Source organism: Phoenix dactylifera, unplaced genomic scaffold (genome assembly GCF_009389715.1).
Source record: "Phoenix dactylifera cultivar Barhee BC4 unplaced genomic scaffold, palm_55x_up_171113_PBpolish2nd_filt_p 002323F, whole genome shotgun sequence".
NCBI lineage: Eukaryota > Viridiplantae > Streptophyta > Magnoliopsida > Arecales > Arecaceae > Phoenix > Phoenix dactylifera.
The window spans coordinates 16,554-37,468 of NW_024069562.1; the positions used below are offsets into that span (position 1 = coordinate 16,554).

The 20,915-nt window shown below is 40.5% G+C and overlaps 1 protein-coding gene across 1 annotated transcript; it reads right to left on the bottom strand.

The window, feature by feature from the left end:
- Positions 1-4,380: 4,380 nt before the first annotated feature.
- On the bottom strand, positions 4,381-20,908 carry LOC103716338 (junctophilin-2-like; the record flags this gene model as incomplete). Its single annotated transcript, XM_026808187.2, is given in 5 exon segments — positions 4,381-4,942; positions 5,091-5,349; positions 20,369-20,687; positions 20,690-20,749; positions 20,752-20,908. Coding segments are annotated over 5 exon segments (993 nt in total), but the record flags the coding sequence as incomplete, so codon positions are not given.
- Between the last annotated feature and the right edge of the window lie 7 nt (positions 20,909-20,915).

The following is a 20,915-nucleotide window of genomic DNA, read 5'->3' on the forward strand; positions in this document are numbered from 1 at the left end:
AGCTGATATCCGGAAGTCGCGTCGACCAGTTGGTCTATTCGCGGAAGCGGAAAGCTATCCTTGGGGCACGCCTTGTTCAGGTCGGTGTAGTCGACGCACATCCTCCACTTCCCGCTCGCCTTTCGGACAAGTACGACGTTTGCCAGCCACTCGGGGTAGCTCACTTCCCTTATGAAACCTGCCTCCAAGAGTTTGTCTACCTCCTGGTCGACCACCCGGATCCGATCCGGGGCACAGTGTCTCTTCTTTTGCTTTACTGGTCGGTGGGTCGGGTCGACGTTGAGGGCGTGAGAAATGACCTCCGGGTCGATCCCAGGTACATCGGCCGCCGACCAGGCAAAACACATCAGCATTGGCTCGGAGGAATTCCACTAACCGGAGCCGAGCTTCCAAGTCGAGGTTGGCACCGACCCGGACCGTGCGGTCCGGGCGGCCTTCTTCGAGGGGAACTTCGATTACGCCCTCGGCCGGCTCCCCGTGCCGCAAGGCCACTTCGTCTCTGGCGTCAAGGGACTCGACGGCTTTAGGGCCTCCATGGGCTTCTTCCCTTTGAGAGTTGCTAGGAAACACTGCCGTGCGGTTGGTTGGTCACCTCGGACCTCTCCAATCCCGGCCGCCATGGGGAACCGCATGAGCAAATGGTAGGTAGAAACCACCGCGCGAAGGGCGTTCAGTCCGGGTCGTCCGAGGATAGCGTTGTAGGCCGAGGGGACACGGACGACCAAGAACCCGAGTCGCACCGTGGCTTCTGCGGGTGCAACGCCCGCAGTCACAGGCAGCTCAATGACACCTTCGGCCGAGATAGCGTCTCCAGTGAATCCTATGAAGGGGGTGGATGTTTTGTGCAACAATTGTCGGGACAAGCTCATCTTTTGGAAGGCCCTCGTAATACAAAATATCAGCTGAGCTTCCACTATCCACAAGAACACGCCTTACATCATAGTTCGCCATAGTGAGAGAGATCACCATGGCGTCATCGTGGGGAGTCTGAACCCCCTTTACATCTTCATCACAAAAAGCGATTACATTTCCGACCCGCTGCCTCTTCGCGACGGCCACTCCTGATGCTTCTCGCCGAGCCCCCTGCGTTCCTCACGGGCCGAGAGCAGCCCCCAGTGATGGTGTGGATCACTCCCGCAACGGGTCGATTCTGCTCCCGAGGCTCCTGAGGGGCCGGGTCGGCCGGACGCGGGTCTGCCGGGGGACGTCGGTCGTTTACATATCGACCGAGACGCCCTCGGCGAATGAGAGCCTCGATCTCGTCCCGAAGCTGGAAGCAGTCTTCGGTATCGTGGCCGTGGTCTCGGTGGTACTCACAGTACGCCCGAGAAGGCCTCCTCCCAGGGATCTTCTTCATCTGCCTCGGGACCGGGAGGTCCTCCCGCCCCTTGACCTCCATGAGGATCTGGGCCCGGGGGCCAGGAGTGGGGTGTACCGGTTGAAGCGTCCGGTGCGCAGAACGAGGGCGTGTGGCGCCGTGGTTCCTTGCTGGTGACGGGCTTCTGCGCCGGCGTTGAGGGCGTCGGGCTCCTCCTCTGGGGTGCCTCTTTTCGCCTTTTCTTCCCGGGCTTTAGAGGGGCCTCGGCGGCCTCCTTGTTCCGGTGGGAGGCTGCCTCCTCGGCGTCTGCATACTGGTTTGCCCGAGATAACAGCTCCGGGAAGCTCCGCGGCAGGCGTTTGTCCAGGGAGAAGGTGAGTCTGCCCTTCCGGAAGCCACGGCTTCAGGGCTGAGAGAGCCACTTCCTGGCTCAGGTTCCGGACCTCCAGTGTAGCCTTGTTGAAGCGGGTGAGATAATCCCGCAGGCTTTCTCCCTCGTTTTGCCGGACATCAAAGAGGGAGTCGGAGACCAGTCGCCGCCTGCTACTGACGGCGAAATGGCTGATGAAGAAGCGGGTGAACTGGTCGAAGGACTGGATGGAGTTAGCCTCCAGGCCGGCGAACCATGCCCTTGCCGGGGCCACGGAGGGTCGCCGGGAAGGCCTTGCAGAGGAGCGGATCCGATGCTCCATGGAGGAGCATAAGAGTCCTGAAACTCTCCACGTGGTCCCGCGGGTCCCGCCGCCCCGTCGTAGGGTTCGATCGCCGGCATTTTGAACCCCGGCGGGTTCGGGGTCCGCAGGATCCTCGAGGCAAAGCGCCGGCTGGGAGGAGATCTCCAAGTCAGGCGAAGGGATCTTTGGAGTGGCCCTTCAGGACCTGGAGTTGTCTGTGGAGATCGTCCACCAACGCCGGTCCAGGGAGCGCGACCGGTGGGTGGGGGACAAGGAGCGGCGCGAGGGGGACCGACTGGAGTGCGGGCCCCTCGAGGACTGGGGTGTCTGAGAACGCGCCCGGGTCCGCCTCTCGTACCCCGCACAGCTCCGATGAGAAGGTCCTGGCAGAATGGACCGCACTCGAGAATCCTCCCTCGCGCCGGCGCTCCTCTCCATGGGAGAGGAAGGAGCGCGGGTTGTGAGGAAGAGGCGAGTGCTCGGGGGGCAGCGGCTCCTGAAGCCCGTTGCGGCACCGAGAGATCACACCCTGCAGATTCTGCACTGCCTCCGCGAGGGTGCGAACCTGCTGGGCTAGCTGGTCGAACTGAGCAGCTTCGACCGTCTGAATGGGAGAAGGGGCGGTGGAGTGCTGCTGAGAGTGCGTTGGGGACGCAGCAGCCTCTCGCCGGAGGCATGAGAGGCTCCGCGAACCGGAAGCATTGGAAGCTCCACGACCACCTCGCCGTGCCATTACGATCGTTCTAAGATTCGTCCCTTCCTCTAGCGCCAACTGTTGCTGGTGGTCCAAACGAGAACGATTCGCACTGCGGTGTGAACGGGGTTCCGTCTGAGTTGTCTTGGTTGGTGTTGGTTGCGCTCCACCTTCCGCCAAGAAACCTGCAAACAAGCCTTGCACCACCACCAGGGTGGTGATGGCCCTCCGACGGTCAAGTCAGAGGAGATTGGAGGAGGAGGAGAGGTGATAATCGCAAGTAAGAGAGTGCTCTGGGAGATATTGCTCACCCCCCCTTTCTCCCCCCCAGCCGCATATATACCTGGCTGGGGGGTCTCTCAGGGGGGTTCGTTATCGTGGGCACGATGGTGTGGCCACTGACATGGCCGTTACAGGGCGTCGTGGAGCAGCACCGGGTACGGCCACGTCAGGGCATAGTGGGGCTCCGCTTTGTACGGCTGATGCAGGAGATCGTGGAGCAGCATCGGATACAGCCGTTTGCAGGGAGTAGTGGAGCAGGAGGCCGCGGCGTGCCTCTGGGGAATAGCCTGTCGTTATCAAGAGATCTCCGACTCGGGGGTCGGAGCGGCTGGATCAAGGGGCAGCCGACTCGGGGTCGGGCTGCGGAGCGAGGATATCCGACTCGGGGTCGGATTGCTGGATCAAAGGGCAGCCGACTCGGGGTCGGCTGCGGAGCCGAGGACGTCCGACTGGGGGTCGGAGCGCTGGATGCAAAGGGCAGCCGACTCGGGGTCGGGGCTGCGGAGCCGAGGATGTCCGACTCGGGGTCGGATTGCTGGATCAAAGGGCAGCCGTAGTCTTCCTAGGGCGCGCGGTGCCGGTCACGTGGGGCCATGGCGGCTTATTTCCCCCGTAACAGTAATATAATATAATATAGTACTTTATAATTATGAAATAATATATATTACAATATTATATAATAATATTGTAATATAATATAACAATATAATATAATATAATGGATTAGAATCTAATCCAATAATAGATTATATTATATTATAGTATAATAATATTATATTATTATAATATAATCATATAATAGACTATAATATAATACAATATAATCAAATATATTATTTTTTATATTATTAATAGTATATTATAATATTTTTATAATAATAATATTGTCACAATTTGATTGATTGGTCTTCTGAAGAGCATCACATATTAATCCAGCCATAGTTGATGCTATCAGAAAGCATTTGACCAGCCAGAATGAAAAGCGAAAAGGAAGAAACCAGCCCCAAGAAAGTTGGTCTACATAACCTAAGCAACTTATGCAGAAAGCAAACGAACCATGTAGCAACAATATGATCTGATGGCCTTTGGACCCAACACATGAATTGCTTGACTTACAGGCCAAGCAGACATTTCCCTGCCCCTGCTGTGAAATATGGAATATGCATATGAGACAGAGGTCCCATGGGTTTTCATAACACTGCTGCACAAAAATGAGACACATGAACTGCTGGTAAAGATTAATCCAAATCTACTTTCAATCAGCATCACCACCATAACCAAGGAATACTCTGAATCAAAATTTAAGTATGTCTCCCACTAACAACCTTGGAGCATGATAAATAAACATCGTCTGTGAAGTAGAATAATAAAGAATAAGGCAAAAGTATTTGCCTCCAAGCAAAATGCTAGTCTGAGACAACTCTTTGTTTTGATAACATTTCTGTTTTACATACAATACAATTCATAAAATGAGGTTCAATTCACATACATGTACTTAATAAGACTCTTTTTACAAAAAAAACAACGTAAAATTATGGGAAAATCCTACCCTCTCCACATTGATGGCCACTCATAATATCTACACATAAGAATTTAAAAAAAGAACAAAAGGAAAACCCTGACCACAGTCGGTCATCAACTGGAGGTGACTTTGAGCAAGGATTAGTTATCTAATGCTCCAGAAAAGGATTGAAGATAAAAGGAGTTCCATAATGCACAGCCGGAAAATTCTTCTTGGTATCAGTTAATTCAAATGTTGCTTCCACTGACTTGAACTTACGCAATACCAAGCAAGGTGTCTTCCACAAGTAGGGTTGGGATGCCAACACCATCATTGGAGGCTTGGTTCTGAACAGCTTTAACTGCTGCAGCCCTGGCTGCCTCAGCTGCTTTATTGGCCGCTGCAACAGCCTTGTTCACCCTATCATCAACCCAGGGAACATCAAATGCCTTTCCTGCTGCCCTCCGCGCTTCCTGATGATATGGAGGCTAATCAGCATGACTGTACATCTCATGTTTAAATTCACTTGCCTCTTAATTTTTAATGTAAACTGTAATAGAACTGTCATTTGTACAAGTAGCAGCCTTGTTCTACCGAAGGGGAAAACTAATGTCTTGTTACCTGAACTGTGTTCAGCACTTTGGAATGATTGACAGCAATTGAAGACCCAGGCAGGATGTTCTGTGTGCTAAAAATATCAAGAACACCATTTTGCCAGTGACCTGACTGTGTCTCCCCATTTCTAAATGTGTACATCCCCAATCCCTGTCTTCTGCCCTCATGCCAGGCACCCTCATATTGATGCCCATTTGCAAAACGATAAACTCCAAAACCATGCATCTTGTCTCCAAAGTATTCTCCAGCATAGGTATCCCCATTCCTGTGTGAAATAGATAATTAGAAGTTGGCAATGAAGCATTAAACAATTGAATTTACAGAGAACTGCTTCTAGCACAGCATGCGAGTTTCGGTACATTGAAACATATACTAGATGCAATTGCGTAGCGACTTTATTTTGTTGTTTGCCTTATAATTCAGCATTATGCCTCATCATCTAGGTTTCTTCCGAGTCAAGCAGTCTTGGGAAGTCTGGATTTCTCGGTTGAATATGCATGAACTATCTAACATGAAAATAAAAATTCCTTGCAACTAACTTCTAGGTTCCATGGCGGCCCCCTATTGCAAAATGCTCCTTGACTAGGACATTAGATTGAAAAGATTATTAATCCTCAATGTAACACTTTGATCCAGAGTAATCTCATATAGGTGGGATAAGACATGCTAAAAAGGAAATAGTAAAGACTAACTGCAATCATGAAACAACTTTGATTGCTACCAATTGACAAAGTCATTAAATATTGATAGGTGTCAAGTGGCTGGGCTCAGGCCCAGTATTTTCATATTTTAGAATTGGTTGGACCCCAGTTTGATACACTAATAATTATCATTTATAAGGTGGCTGTTGGTAGCATTTGAGCACAATGAAATTGGGGAATAGACCAATTATTTTTATTCAAAGGTTTGGATGCAAGTCAAGGAGGCCATATAATTCATTTAAATGTCAGTGTTTCATTTTCTAGAGGTCTCTTTCCTTTAGCAAGTATCAGTTCAGTTGTCAGAATTATCATGTCATTATGTCTGGCCAAAATTATCCATATATAACTACTGTTTGACATATTACTTTTGTCAGTTATGGAAGCACATTATTATTCTGGTAATACCCAGATTTGCAACAAAAACAACAACAAAACCAGGAGGACCATAGGAACAACAAAGTTTGATCAAATGACGAACTCATCTCAGTTAAAACACTTTATGAATAAGAATCTCCATCGGGTGATTCTAAATAATAGACAGAGAATGCTTCAAGATGTTCTAAAAATTATTCCAAAACACATTTTTTTCAGGATGTGAATAATTTTACAAAGAGATTTTAAAGATTCTACAGATCTGCCAAGAGTCCAATTCTCGTATCCGTAAGGCTTCCATTTTCTTTGCTGACAGCTGAGAGATGATTTGGAGGCTCTTCTAAGAGGACATTATGGTTTTAAAATATCTCTGGATGCTGTCCACAAAATTGCTGCAGGCAGTAAATCCGAACATGACTGCTGGAACTGCTAAATCATGTTCCTAGGGTTGACTAGCATGTTCTAAAGATAAGAAGGGAGATTTTTTAGCTGTCCAGAAATTCCAGAGCACACTAAATCCAAAACCTCATGCAACAACCATGACATTAAGACCGAAAAATGATGTATCTATCATAGGATCACATATAACAGGTAGGAAAAATAAGTTCACATGAGATCTCAGCATCAAAAAGATAGAGCAGCAGGTACGAATGATCTTTTAGCAAACAATAGAAGTAAATTAAGCAATCACGTGAGTGAGAGAGAGAGAGAAGTAAGGGGAAGACAGGACAGAAGGGATGCCATGATGGGTTAACGAGGGGGAAATTCTTTCCAGCTTCTGCTAGATATCACTTGTACATCTCAACCCACAGTACTTTTGCATGAGATGTGGTACACAGCCTACATTTCTTACCCAAGTTCATTAAAGAAATCAAGTACAAACAGACAATCAATATATTTTACCAAACTTTTTTCAAATGAATTCTAAGCAAATTTCTTTTAGTAAGGAAAGGAATAAGCTTTGAAAGCCTTGCATTTGGCTTTTGTCTCTTCAAAATCCATACATTATTATCTACACATTTTTCAATTCTCAAAGTTTTTAAGTGGGATTCTTTTAGACGATAAAATGCGATATCATATTAAACAAGTTCTTAGCTATTGATTAGTGGAACTACCAGTGCTTGGGTTGTGTCGATACCCCAGAGTGGAGAACCACTAGATATTTCAAATTGAGTGAAAGTACAACTATTTGAAGTACTAAAATTATTTATCCGAAATGTCTGAAAGTTTATATTTAAGTATCACAACTAATTGTTATTAGTTTAAGATAAAATTCAAACATGTTACCAAAAGTATATTAACAAAGTCAACTTAATCCCAAGGTAAGCCAAGATTTCCACATCGGAGGGGAACTAATGTATTTTCTTACTATAGGTCCAATGTTTGGTTGACTGAAACAGAATATTGTGTTTTAAATTTACCCTATACTTAATTATTTATTGGTTTGTGCAAAATAATAATTTTTAATTGCGACTTTGGATTTTCTTTGTTTATGTTGATGTATTCAATGAGGGATAACTCTAAGCTATTGGACACTAGAATAGATAAATGCCAAGATTAATAAAGACCACTCTTTTTTTCTTCCTATAGCACATGTAGGATTTCAACATTAATGTCAATAAAAGTTAAAAAGGAGCCCTTAGTTTATATACTTAATAATCAAGGGCATGATATGCCGTATCGGCCTGAACCGAACGGTACGAGGCGCACCGTACCGTACCGGTTCGGTACCGGTATCCGGTATGAGTGGCATACCAACACTCGATATGCCAAAAAATTCTGTACCGTACCGACACTATGCTAGTATGCATTAGTATAGGGTCTGGTACCGAGACGACGAACCTTAATCAAGGGCATCAACTATTTCCTCAATACCAGCAATCTCTCTTTTGGACAGCCTAACCATAGATATAAATCATATATCTACAAAGTGAAAACAAATATTAAATGGATATTTTATCCGGAAGCAAGGAGCATACATAGAGAAATTCATCAAAAATCCTACAATGCACAATCCAAAAGGCGCTAGTCAGCCATCATTAGTGTTGGAGCCTCAATGCCCTAAAAGATTGTAAAGTTGGCTGGTAAAGAGAGAGGGGGCGACATCATGGTATTGGTAAAAGGGAGGGATAGGAAGGGCAAGAACAAGATGAAGTGTATTATGGTCCTAGTCTCCTAGATTACTAAGAACGAAAGAGAGATTGGGAATTGAAAGAGGTTAGCTGAAAAGGAATGTTCCTTAACATGACACAAGTCCCCATATCATTCTTTTTTTTTTTTCTTTCTTGTTCTTTTTTATTTGATGTGGACCTAGGTGGGTTCAAGGGTGAGGTGACCAGCGCACTCTCACACTTAACATGAGAGTGGAAAATAGTGAAGGGCCCACACAACACTGCAAGTTGCACAAGTTGTGAGGGTGGGGGAGGGAGGTAGAGCTGGTAGGGCATTCCATGCTACACCAAGAGATGCACAAAAATGGGAGGGGTAAAAGACTATCTAGGTCAATGAGGGCATCCACTCTCCCCAAACCCCATCCCCACCCCGTGGCACCACCCCTATACATGCCTAAGTTAGCCCAGAACTCAGTTTTATCTTATACAGCAAGGCATGAACTATCATGGTTTGTGTGTTTTTTCTAACCTGTTCTCAACATAGCATTATCCCTTCATGTAGTTCTCTCAAATTCTACACAAAGAAACTTTGGACAAGGGGAGCCTATATAGTGTTGCAAAAATTGGTTTATACAATCACATATGCGGATGCAATTCCTTGACCCCACGAGATACTCTATATGCAATTACTATATGCAGCTCACTGAGTAAAGCATGCCCACTTTTATGAGGCCCTTGCAGGCAGGGTGCGTTCATGTGGATGATTGGATTAGATGCAAATAGTAGTATAATTGAACCAAGCTTGACTTATGACTAATTACAAGCTTGAAAATCGAGATCAGCTTACTTGGTTGTCATTTGATCAAGTCTAATTTAAGCTTGATAACATCCATCAAGTTGAAATTGATTCAAGCATTATCAAGCCAAGCCTGATTGAGCCAGGTTGTTATTAGGCTTGGCTTGAAATTTATTTGAGCTGATTAACTAGTTTCGGGCTTGGCTCAGTTATGGTAAAATTAAGCTTGATTTAAGCTTATTTGAATTAAGCTGGAACCAAGTTCAAGCCACTCGAATCAATTGATAGTTCTAGATGCAAGTTTCAAGTGCAAGATGCCAGTATTGTCACTAATACTAATCCATTAGTAATGTTACAAATATTTCTATTAGGTGTTAAGTATTACAAAGCACTTATTAATCATCAATTCTCATAATTATTAACATTGATGCAATTATTTTTTGTTACTGATACACTTCTATGTATTTTTTTTATTTTGCTTTGCTCAATTTTTCTGTGGGAACATCTTGCATGGCTGAGTTGTGCCTCTATCCAGCATCATTGGTCCATGGATTCGAGTCGCAGCACTCACTCAGTTCTTTGGATCGAATGGGTCACTACTTATACTAATGATTTTTCCTATTTCTCCACTGCTCCACCCTCCATTACTTCCTTTCTCTATCAAAATCATACAGTCTGATGTTGTTTTATTTCCCAATTAATTTCTTCTTTTCCTACATCATTTAAAGTATGGACTATTATAATAGTTGTTATAGTAGAAGGTCAGTTATGATATATATCGACAATGGATATTTAAATAATGGTCATTACTTTACCATTTCCACGGCCATAATGGAGTAACACTGTTATTTACTAGTTGCATTTGTCAATTGGAAAAATTATTTTTTTTGATTGAATAATTTTAAAATAATTTCTTAGTGCTATTAATAGTGATTTTCTTAAACATAGCATCATGACTTCATTATTTGCCATCGTTTCTCGCCATACTATTATAACAATAAACGGTATTATAGAAACCTTTCTTTCCTCCATCAACTCATATTTTGTATCTTTCATATACCATGCAGATGATATTCAGTCTTATCTTAAAAAAATTGATATAAGAAGGAGATGGATTGCATGATCCCTTTAAATAAAACTTTGTGGTTATTTTTCCCCTCTCATAGATGGGATTCATAGTACAAGGTTGGAATTTTTGGCTAGAGGTCAGTGTCATGAGCTTGTTTTGAACCCCTACAGGTATAGATCTTACATGGACTAGCCTGCTTCATCAATGCTGCATACAAAAGCACTTTTTTTAAGGCATTATTTTTCTCTCACATAGTAGTATGAATTATTTAATTAGAATGGAAGAAGATTCAACTTGCTTCCAAAAATGGATAACTCTAATGTTTTAGAAGCAATCATAATGATTTTGAGAGATTCCCTATTATGTTATACATATATAAGGAATACCAAAATAATAAATGGCCAAAATGTAATTGTAACTCCATTGTAATGATTGTTATATAATATATTAGTAGTTAATAATAGACAAATAATAGCTATGGTTCATTTTTTAGTTTCTGTCTTTTAGACAAAATAGTTCCTGGATGACAAGCATAAAGGTTATCTTATTGATGATATCGATATTGATGATAGTGACGATATCGATATTGATGATGACCTTGATACGGACAGCGGTCGTCATTGATCAAGAAGGAAATCTAAAAGGAACTCGAGTTTTTGGTGCGATCGCTTGGGAATTGAGACACCATGGCAAATCTTTGTGAAATAACTTCCGATGGAAAGAAAAAGAAGGCGTTAAGAGACGCTCCTGGCCCAACCCTAGACATTAGCAGTACTTTTTATTCTTTCCTTTCATCCCTCGAGTCACTATGTGCCAATTCTTTAAATGATGCAATATGCCACGAAACTTTACAAAATGTAGTGACTCAGTTACTATATGCAGGACTGCATACTTATTTGATGGTTGTTTTTCCACCATATACACTTATTCAAGATGTTGTTTTCCTTAGACGAGATAGACACTAGATCATTTGATAATAATTGAATATGTACTGAAACTTGGTTATGCAACAAATAAAGATGAAAAGTAGCCTATGCAACTAGACAATTTTGACCAAATCGATAATCTGGCATATACTTATTTCTTTATTTTTGCCAATGAGACTTAGGTCATCAAATTTTAACTAAACTACTCATCTAACTTTTTCCGACTTCTGCACATGGAAGTGTCAAAAAATATCAGATTCTTTTAGAGGACAGGGATTCCAACAAGATGATTAAAGTCCTATTGGCAAAAATAAATAAATAAGTAAATGCCAGATTACTGATTCAGTCAAAATTTCAATGTTACATGGCCTACAATGCATATTTCTTTCTAATTACAAAACCAAATTTCACTACAATAATTTAATTATTATCAAATAATATTTATATTTAGTGTATATCTATATTTAAACAAACAACCTTTCGAGTATGCATATGTAACTAATAAATGGGCACTTGAATAAGCATATAAAGTCTAAAAAACAGTCCAATGCTATCAATAAACAGCATATTGTAGCGTGTAAACATTTGCACATATTGCAACATGAAAGAAAAGAAAATAAAAATGCTAGTTTTTATTGTAAATTCTAAAATAAAATACACCAGTGTAGCAAAGCTGTTTTTCTTGCTCAATATCGACAGTTTTTGCATAACACTGGGATGGCTCCTTGCATTAGCATCACATGTTATGCTTTTCTTAGCTTTTTTTTTTTTTTTTGATTTCCAAATGTTCTATATATTTACCTTATATTTATCCCACACAACTATACATCAAGGATGCAGGTTAAGGTGAACCTTTACCTATCCATTATTCACAACTGGTCTTCAAGATATTATACTCTTTGTCATTTGTGAATTGATATCATAACATGACAGACATTGTGCTATACCGTGTATTTTACTAAGCATGAAATAAAGGAGGAAATATTGCACTACCCAATCAACACAGACCACACGCTAACTTGCAAAGCTTTGTGTTACTGTTAGTGACTTTTATACTCATTGTCACCTAGATATGGCAGTCCTCAGCCTTCCCCAATTAAATGACGACCATTATTATATAATAGCCTTTATTGGAGCGCTCCTTATGTATGTACCATGTGCAATTCTATGTACCATATAAAAGGCATCTTCCAAAATCACAATAAAAGCCATCATAGACCCTTCTTCCCTTTTTGGTCAAGTTAGATGTCATGGCACTAGGACTACCCTTATCTGAAACCAAAATGAATCTTTCCACAACTCTAATTAAATAATTACACATATAAATAGAAAGAAAAAAACAAAGTTTATACAATAAAAATCCCTCGTAAACGCCTTAACTAAAAAAGACAATCTTGCTTGAGATTTTTGCTTATAAAGTGCAAACGAAGCCCATGGCCTCCATTACTAGCAAGACATATCGCTGACCTTGTTTTGACATGCATGGTTACCTATGATGGGGAAAGATAAAAGAAAATGATCATGCTATTTTATTAGAGGGGATCGAAGCCATCCATCTCCTTTTTATAGCATCCTGAATAGTATATAGAAAACAGAAAGATGACAAAGAGATGCACAAATTGCATTAAGCCAGCCCACAATCAGCTCAATGCAACTTGTCTATCAAGTAGTCTAATAATTACCCAATTTATCGATTCACTTGGTCTGCATCTAGGTTTGCATTTGCAATTTACGTGTCACAATGAATGGCATTTTCTTAGAGTAGGATGAAAAAATTCATTTTATTTAATTTGTATAATGAACATCAAAATTTATTTTGATCCACTGAAAGCTTATCATAAAATACTTGATGAATTAAAGCTCTTCATATGGTAAGTAATATAAATGCCTCAGAAGAGACATGAAGACAAAAGGTTTATGGGATACTAGCTCACTTATCTTTTCATATTAAAGTGAACCTTGTGATTCAGTTTGGTTTTGAACAAATTCAATTTTTTTATAGTTTTGAAATGATAATGTCATAGCATTTTTACTAATGTTAAAGCTTAAAATTTTATTTACCATTATGCCCCTCTAGCCCTTCATAGAGGAGCATAGCTTGGTCTTAATCCCTAATTAGCTTACTCTCATTTTTTACTTTATCTCCTTCATTTTCATTTGTAGCAAAATAAATAGCTCAACATCCCCTTTTGCTGGCTTGTAGCCATCTACTCGGCACCACAGGATACCTAGAGTTGGACTCATCATCATTCCACCTAGTCCAAGCTATACACATATAGTTGGGGGATGGTGAATGGGGTTGGCGATGGTTGGTGATAGTGGGGAGGTTGGAGAGAGCGGTGATGGCGACAATCTAGGCATGGATAGATAGATGGATAGAGGAGAGCAAAGAGTAAAGTGGAGGAAAAGGGGGACACCACCCTCCTCGAGGATAATTTTCTTGTTATGGTCTTTGTCCAAGGCACAGATGGCCTCGATGCAGTTAGTTGCCGCGCAGGTAATGGCCTAGAAAATGGCGATGGAGCATCTAACTTGAGAGAGGATAAGACCATGAAGACAACTTAGAAGTTAATGAAACTTTTCGGTGCTTTATTTTTCTCAAGGGCATACTTGTCATCTATATAAGTTATAGCTTTTTTGCTCTAAATAGTAAAAACTACTTTGTCATTACCATTTCCCTATAGTTTAGTGAATGTATATCTTTTGACTAGCTTGAGGCGGGGCTCAAAAATGAAGGCCTAGCTCAAATTTGGGCAACGCCTAAGCTAGTAGATCGTGGGCTGACAATCTAGGTGCTCAATGGCCCCATCCTGAACCATATACATCTCATGATGTATAATTACCTCATGTATTCAACTGAAAAGACAGAGGTATTTGTTGAATGTATATAGTACAAATGCATCGCATCTTACCTATCAATTAATAATGTTCTTTAGTTTAAGAATCTTGTCTTTAATTCAATTTTAAATGGACTAATTATAGAGCTCCTTATTATTTGATTTTGATTGAAAGAAATTTGAGATAATAATTTGAGTTGACAACTTAAAAAGAGCCTTGGTCCTTGGGTAAATTCCTTCTCTATTGCGAAAAATATAGAATTTCACTTGGGGCCCCAACCAGCCTCACACATAACTTCACTAAGTTTTTGTCCTTTTTTCAATTTCTAATGAGTAACCACTCCATCCAGCATTTCCTTTATCTAAAAGGCTGTTTCTTGGACCGCCTCCACCTTTTCCTTTTTTTCTGTTTTTTACTGCAATCAGCTTCCTTCACAGTCTAGACTTTTGCTTGAGCATGTGCATCACATCTGCAAGGCTCTAGTGTATGGGTAAGGAAACTCCAAAAGATGATCTATTGTTTCTAAGCATTACAAATGTTCACTCATGATTGGTATAGATTTCAACTTTGATATTATTTTTGATTTTCTACAAATTTCGGCCTAAATCGAACCGATAGGATCTTAGGTAAAATATTGTGAATGGCTTTCAAGTTCACAAGACATAAACAACCTAATTATGCCATGTAGTCAAACACATGGGTTGGACATCCAAATCGATAACCCACCCACCTGGCTTATCATGATCTATAAGGTCTAAAATGCCTATTAAAAGTGCAAACTTTCAGGAGATGTTACCTTATGCATCAAGTGATAGTGAAAGGAATTGGCTTTCCCAAAAGGAATGGGTTTTCCAAAAAAAGTGAACTAATATTTTTTGGTCTATGGTTGGAGCTATCTTAGTCGCTTGACCCTTTTTTTTAAAAATACATGAATGCAATAAAAAAGTGTGGAACTAGGAAAAGTCATTATAATATTTCAGCATCGGACTAACTAAGTATGCCTTGGAAACATTAGAACCAATGTAGTATGTACATAGCTAAAAGTATGCATATATGTTTAGATTAACAAATGCTGAGTGGCTTTTTTTTGGGAAATTTAAAGCATCATGGATTTATTGAACACTAGGCTATATAGTGCCAAGTGTCTAGGTCATACAAATATTGCATAATTAAAAACAAGAAGGTCAGACATTGTGAATATTATGGTCAAGGATTAAAACTGTACGATAGTTAAATCATACTAGATCATGGATCAAAATGCAGATATAGGATTATTGTGATCTCTTTCAAAATTTTATATAAAAGAATTGCAAAGTTTGTAAATGAGTCCATTATGAAGGGATCTACGTAGAGAAAGACATTCAAGTGATAAAAAACATGTCCAAATCATACATATCAGTTAACTATCCAATTTCTAGAACATTTCAGAAAAAAGATTTAACAAATGGTTTTAAAAATAGGAAGACTTGCTTCTTTCTTTTAACTCCAAAGAAACCTCAATTTTCTTTTTCTCTACCTTTTAGAAGTTGGAAACTTTAGTAATTCTAAAATATATGGTGAAAAAAATAACAACAGGATGCCATATACATAGCATGTAGATAACATGATCAAGTTGCACATTATGGTCAAGGATGCACTATAGTCTCTTCTCTGAGCCTCTTTATCCCATGGTGATGTCCTGGGATGCATTATCAGCTATGCTGCCTCTTTGAATCTATTCTTGGTTTAGGCCACAAGGTGGAAGATAGGATGGTGAGTAATTCATGATACACTTTATCTTTGTGAAGCCGGCAGAATCCACATTTCTATCTTGAGATCTTCCTCCATTCCTTCAACTGGTCATTGCCCTAAAATATCAGCAAGAGCATTCTCAACTGCCTAGGACAAAACCTCGAGGTCGAAGGTACTCGGCCATGATATTCAACTACCAACTCGGTGAGTTTCCATTGCATTATCTTGGTCTCCTTGGTCCATGATGACCCTCTTTGAAAGACAAATTGGCTACATTTCATCAACAAACAACTCAACCATTGGAAAGCCAAGTTCCTCTCATTTAGCAATATATCGACTCTCATAAATTCAGTCCTTCCTTATTACTTTATGTCAGCATTTTACCTTCCTAACTAGGTTTTCGATCAAATCAGTCAAATCTGGCAAGCTTCTGTTAGAAAGGTGCTTCAACAGTGAACAGTGGATCATGCCGTGTTAGCTGCAACAAATGTTGGTTGTCTCTCTAAATATGAGGGTGGCCTAGCCCCAAAAGATTAAGAAATTTCAATAATACTCTCAAACAAATGGCACAAGCATCTTCTTTCTCCATCGCATGATACATGAGAACTCCATATTAGGAAAAGCTATTAGAGAAGAAGAATATGCTGTAGTCCTCTTGCTTCACTCTCCTCCTCTGCATCATCCCTTTGGTGTAGTGTTCTCAAAAGAAACACATTTCTTTGCAATCTTAGCAGCTTCAAGCTTGGGAAGGGTACCCTTACACATTTTTGGTTGAAGTAAGTTGATGAATGCCCTCTTTCCAACCTATCTGAGCTTTGTGAGAACCCCAAATGCCATGGTTGGCTCCTGTGCTAACATTGTGGGTGGTGTTACCACTTGACTGCCCCAAATTCCAAAGAGAAGCGGACAACTCCCTTGTTGAGGAGCCTCTTTCCCTCAACAGTGTCTCCACATGCTTATCTCACTAACTCTGTTGATAGTGCCATTTGGAGATGGATTGCCTCTAATGGTTTCTCGATCAGATCAAATTACAAATTCTTAAACAAAGCCATAATAATATATACTGACATCAAATCGATTCATGGCATTGGTACCCTCTAAACTTCAATAATTTTTCTTACTAGCTTTCTACAACAAAATTCTCACCCAAAAACATGTCTCAAAATGTAAGTGGCTGGCTCCTCCATGCTGCTTGCTTTGCCCAAGACTATGGGAAACCACTGACCACTGACTTCATAGTTCCTTTCCGCTCCATTTGGAAAACTTCAAAGGTTGGAGAAACCCTTTACCACCCTCTGGGGCCCTGGTCCTCCAAAAAAAAAATCAACCTAGTTTCCCTACGCTTGAGCTCTATCTCTTGTCATGTGCTAATGTTTATGCTTGAAAACAACAAGTGGATCAATTTCACCAACAAGGCCAGTAAGAAAGAAAATTTACTTTGCATAATTACCAAAATGTTGAAAGACTGGACAAAGTTTGCTCTTGCCAAGATCACCAACCCCATCTCTTATGTGTCTTGTGCTGTTCCTTTCCCTCAACTCATCATCTTCTTGGTTCTTTCTTTCAACCCATCTCTTTCTCCCTACCTATTTTCTCCTCCTTCTAAAGGATTTTGTACTCCTCTTTCATTTTCTTAATAAAACCAGGGTGGGTTTTCCCCATTCAAAAAAATAAAGACTAGGTGCAGCAGTCATCCAGCAGTCTAACTGTACATAATTTGGTAATAGAGTTTATAGTTCAAAAGTGATTCTAGTGTTCTGGTGACATTCAAAGAAACTCTCAGATGATATTTGCACTACTGAAACATATTATGACAATAGATCTTAGGTCAACTTTTGGGAGCTTGTTTTTTAAGTTATGAAGATAGATAGGCCGTCTTTTTTCAATAAATGATACTATTTTTCTTAATATTCTTTAGTCATAAAGAGTCTGCTTTTAAGTTATACAAATCTTCATAAACTTCTGAGAGAACATTGTGTAGTTGTATCTCGTTTCAATTTTAATACCCAATTTTAAACTATTCTTTGTGTTTAAGGTCTTATTTCAAGTAGGACTAAGGATCTTTAAACATGGTAGAACTGATTTTTAAGGTCATTTTGTTGGGTATGGAATTATAATTTTGATATTTCCAGAAATTCTTTAATTATACTTTGTTATGAAAGGATAATGGAGTTTGTTTAGGCTACAAACAATTGAGGAAGAAGGCTTTTAAGCTGCAAAGAAGAACCTAACATTATGCTTTCATCAGATTATGACTTGAATTGAAGTATTTACTAGTTATTTTTCTGCGGCTTCATTTTTTCCTCTGTTTGCCTCACTTATAATTTGAGGTTAGCCTCAGATTGTAAATATCATCAACCTGGGAGTATCAATTTGTTCGAGAACATGGATTTATTTTCCATCTCTAATGTTTGCAGATTTGAGTTAAATTTCAGAGTTCTATTATGTGTAAAACCAATCATCAAAACCCTTTACGCATTAAATGTTAGCTCATTTTGGCATACTAGTTCTCCGATCCCAAGCTTCTAAAACCTAGACCATGATCATGTTTATGTCTAAACAAGACATGCATCAACATTCCATGGGTTTTTTTTTTCTTTTTTGGCAGCTAAACAAATATCTTCTTTGGGGGAACTTTCTTTATTAAGATCAGTACAAGAAATCAGTAAGCCCCCCCAACTTTGTTGAACTACACATGCTTCTGTTATTCCTAGACAATTTTCAAAGGTAATAGCAAACCAGTGTTGCGCGCCTCCCACTAGGGGAGGATAGTGAATTTTTTCAAAGGTAATAGCAATCAAAGTTTTTGCTTCCATTTAGGAGGACTATAAAGGAAACCTGAAACTTTTGGTTTTCCTTTAATTTTCTTACTATGTGCAATGATTCATTTATGTCAAAGCCATCTACAGTAACCCTCTTTTTCCATGTTTTGGACCTAGTAATAAGAAAAATCTCAAAATTCAATACATTAATCTGGGTTTCCATTTCAGAAAATTTCTTAGTGAACTGATCTATCACAACAACTGTGAATGAAGAATATATGACTTTGTAAGTAAATATTAAGTGTAATCCAAGAGCATGGGGAAGGAAACAAGGAGATGGGTATGAGACAAGGGAAATGAGCATGAGCAAAAGGAAATGGAGAGAAGGAACTGAAGACTTACACGAATACTTTTATTTCAGTTTTTAAGTTTTGGCTGAAATGGATTGGCTTCAAACAAGATCGACCCAACACCGACCCAAATTTGGGTATCAATCAAGTTCAATAGTTTCGGTTCTTTTTGTCTAACACTGACTAAAATTTCGGTCTTGCTTCAATGGTTCAGCCAATTTCAGCCAATACTGTCCAAAATTAACTATGAATCAATTGATAGCGGACGGAAGCGAGGAAGAGAGAACCACACCCTATCAACCGCATGCATTGATATTCAAAAACTTATCCTTTGAATTTCTAAAAGAACGCAAATGGACATGAAGTCTTACTTTAGAGTTTACTATCATATAGAGCTATTTCTTTATCTCTTTAAGTACATAAGCTACATAGTCAATTTTTGATAGCTTCTACATTTCTTTTTCTTGAGTTAGATGATGGAATGGATGATATATTTAACCCTTGATAGGTCAAGGCCTCTAAAAAGGCCCTTATTAGAGTACTTAATAAAGACTAATGGAGACAACTAACTACAAGACACCACCATTTGCAGTAATAACATATCTCATTATATCTAGAATATCTAGCATTCTATAGAAAGATGTAATTAATTAAATAATAGCTTAAACCTCAAAATTATGAGAAAGAAATGTCAAATATAGTTGAGTTCTAACACCACCCCCCCCCCCCAAAAAAAAAAAAAGAAATGATGAAGAAAATTTATCACACTTGGCATGGAGAAGCTTCACAATTGCTAAACTACGAACTTTTTTTGGCCAACTAAAATTCGACAATTAAATAGCATATATCTTCAAGGTACAATTTATTAATTTTACTTTTATGAGAATATTCACTTCAACCTAAAACTATCAAAACTACCAAATAGATTATCTATATATCAGAAAATGCTCTGAATGCTGTTTAATAACTTTCCTTAACTTCTTTTACTTTGCTTCTATTTTTATCTTTCTTTTTGCCTTTTTCTACCGAAACTCTGAATCTTGGAGTTGAACTGTTGAATACACCAAAATTGCCAAAACCACCGAAACTACAAAAAGCAATATTCCACACACCCAAACAAACCAGAACTGAAACCATGTTTTAAACTTTCACTTTAATTGATAATGAAATTATGACTAGTCTCTGTCTAGGTCATCAATAATCAATCACTTGGTAATGGATAAACTAGAAATGACCCCAAAAACGACCAAAACCACCCACTTGAACCCATCCATATATGCAATACACACAATTAGAATCCTACCACATAGTTCTGGAAAAAGAAAAGAGCAGCAACAAGGGCAGGTGGTAAGAATGAACAAGGAAATGTCTAATCAGATGTGGTAACTGCAAATCCAAATATACAAATCAAAGAAATTAAAATCCCGATTCAATTCACAATTTTTTAAAAAACATTTGGAGCAAGATCTTTGCCAAAAAGAAAAGAATCTGCGAGCCCAAATCTTCAGCCAGAAAGATAAATTCGAAGTACTCCAAACATCAATTTATTACACATTCCCAAGAAACATCAAGAACCAAAAGCCCATTTATTTAATGCAATGCAGTTATAAGTTCCACGAAATCCTTACCTGAAATGATAATGCCCAAGCCCATGCTTGACCCCTAGCTTGAACTCCCCGACGTAACGGCTCCCATCGTCGCATGTGTGCACCCCGTACCCATGGCTCTGCCCATTGAACCATTCCCCGGAATACACATCGCCGGTGTAGAACCGATAGACGCCAAACCCATGCCGGAGCCCCTGCCTGTACTGCCCCATGTACCTGCTTCCCCGAGACCATGTCTCGACGCCATGCCCGTCATACTTCTCGTCAACCCAATCCCCCTCATACTTCCCACTCATGTGATAGTGGTACACCCCGCTGCCGGAGCACTTCCCGCCACGGCACTCCCCTCGTAGTGATCTCCATTGCTGTAGAACCGGACCCAGAACCCAGAACTCGGGCGTTGTCGGATTTACGCTTGCCGATGAACCAGAAGACGGGGAGGCGGCGGCCGGGGAGGTGATGGTAGAGGGGGAGGAGGGATTTGGAGCGGGAGAGAAGGAGGCGGAGGGAGGGGAGGGAGAGGAGGTTGAAGTAGACGGCGGCGAGGAGGAGAAGGGCAGAAGAAGAG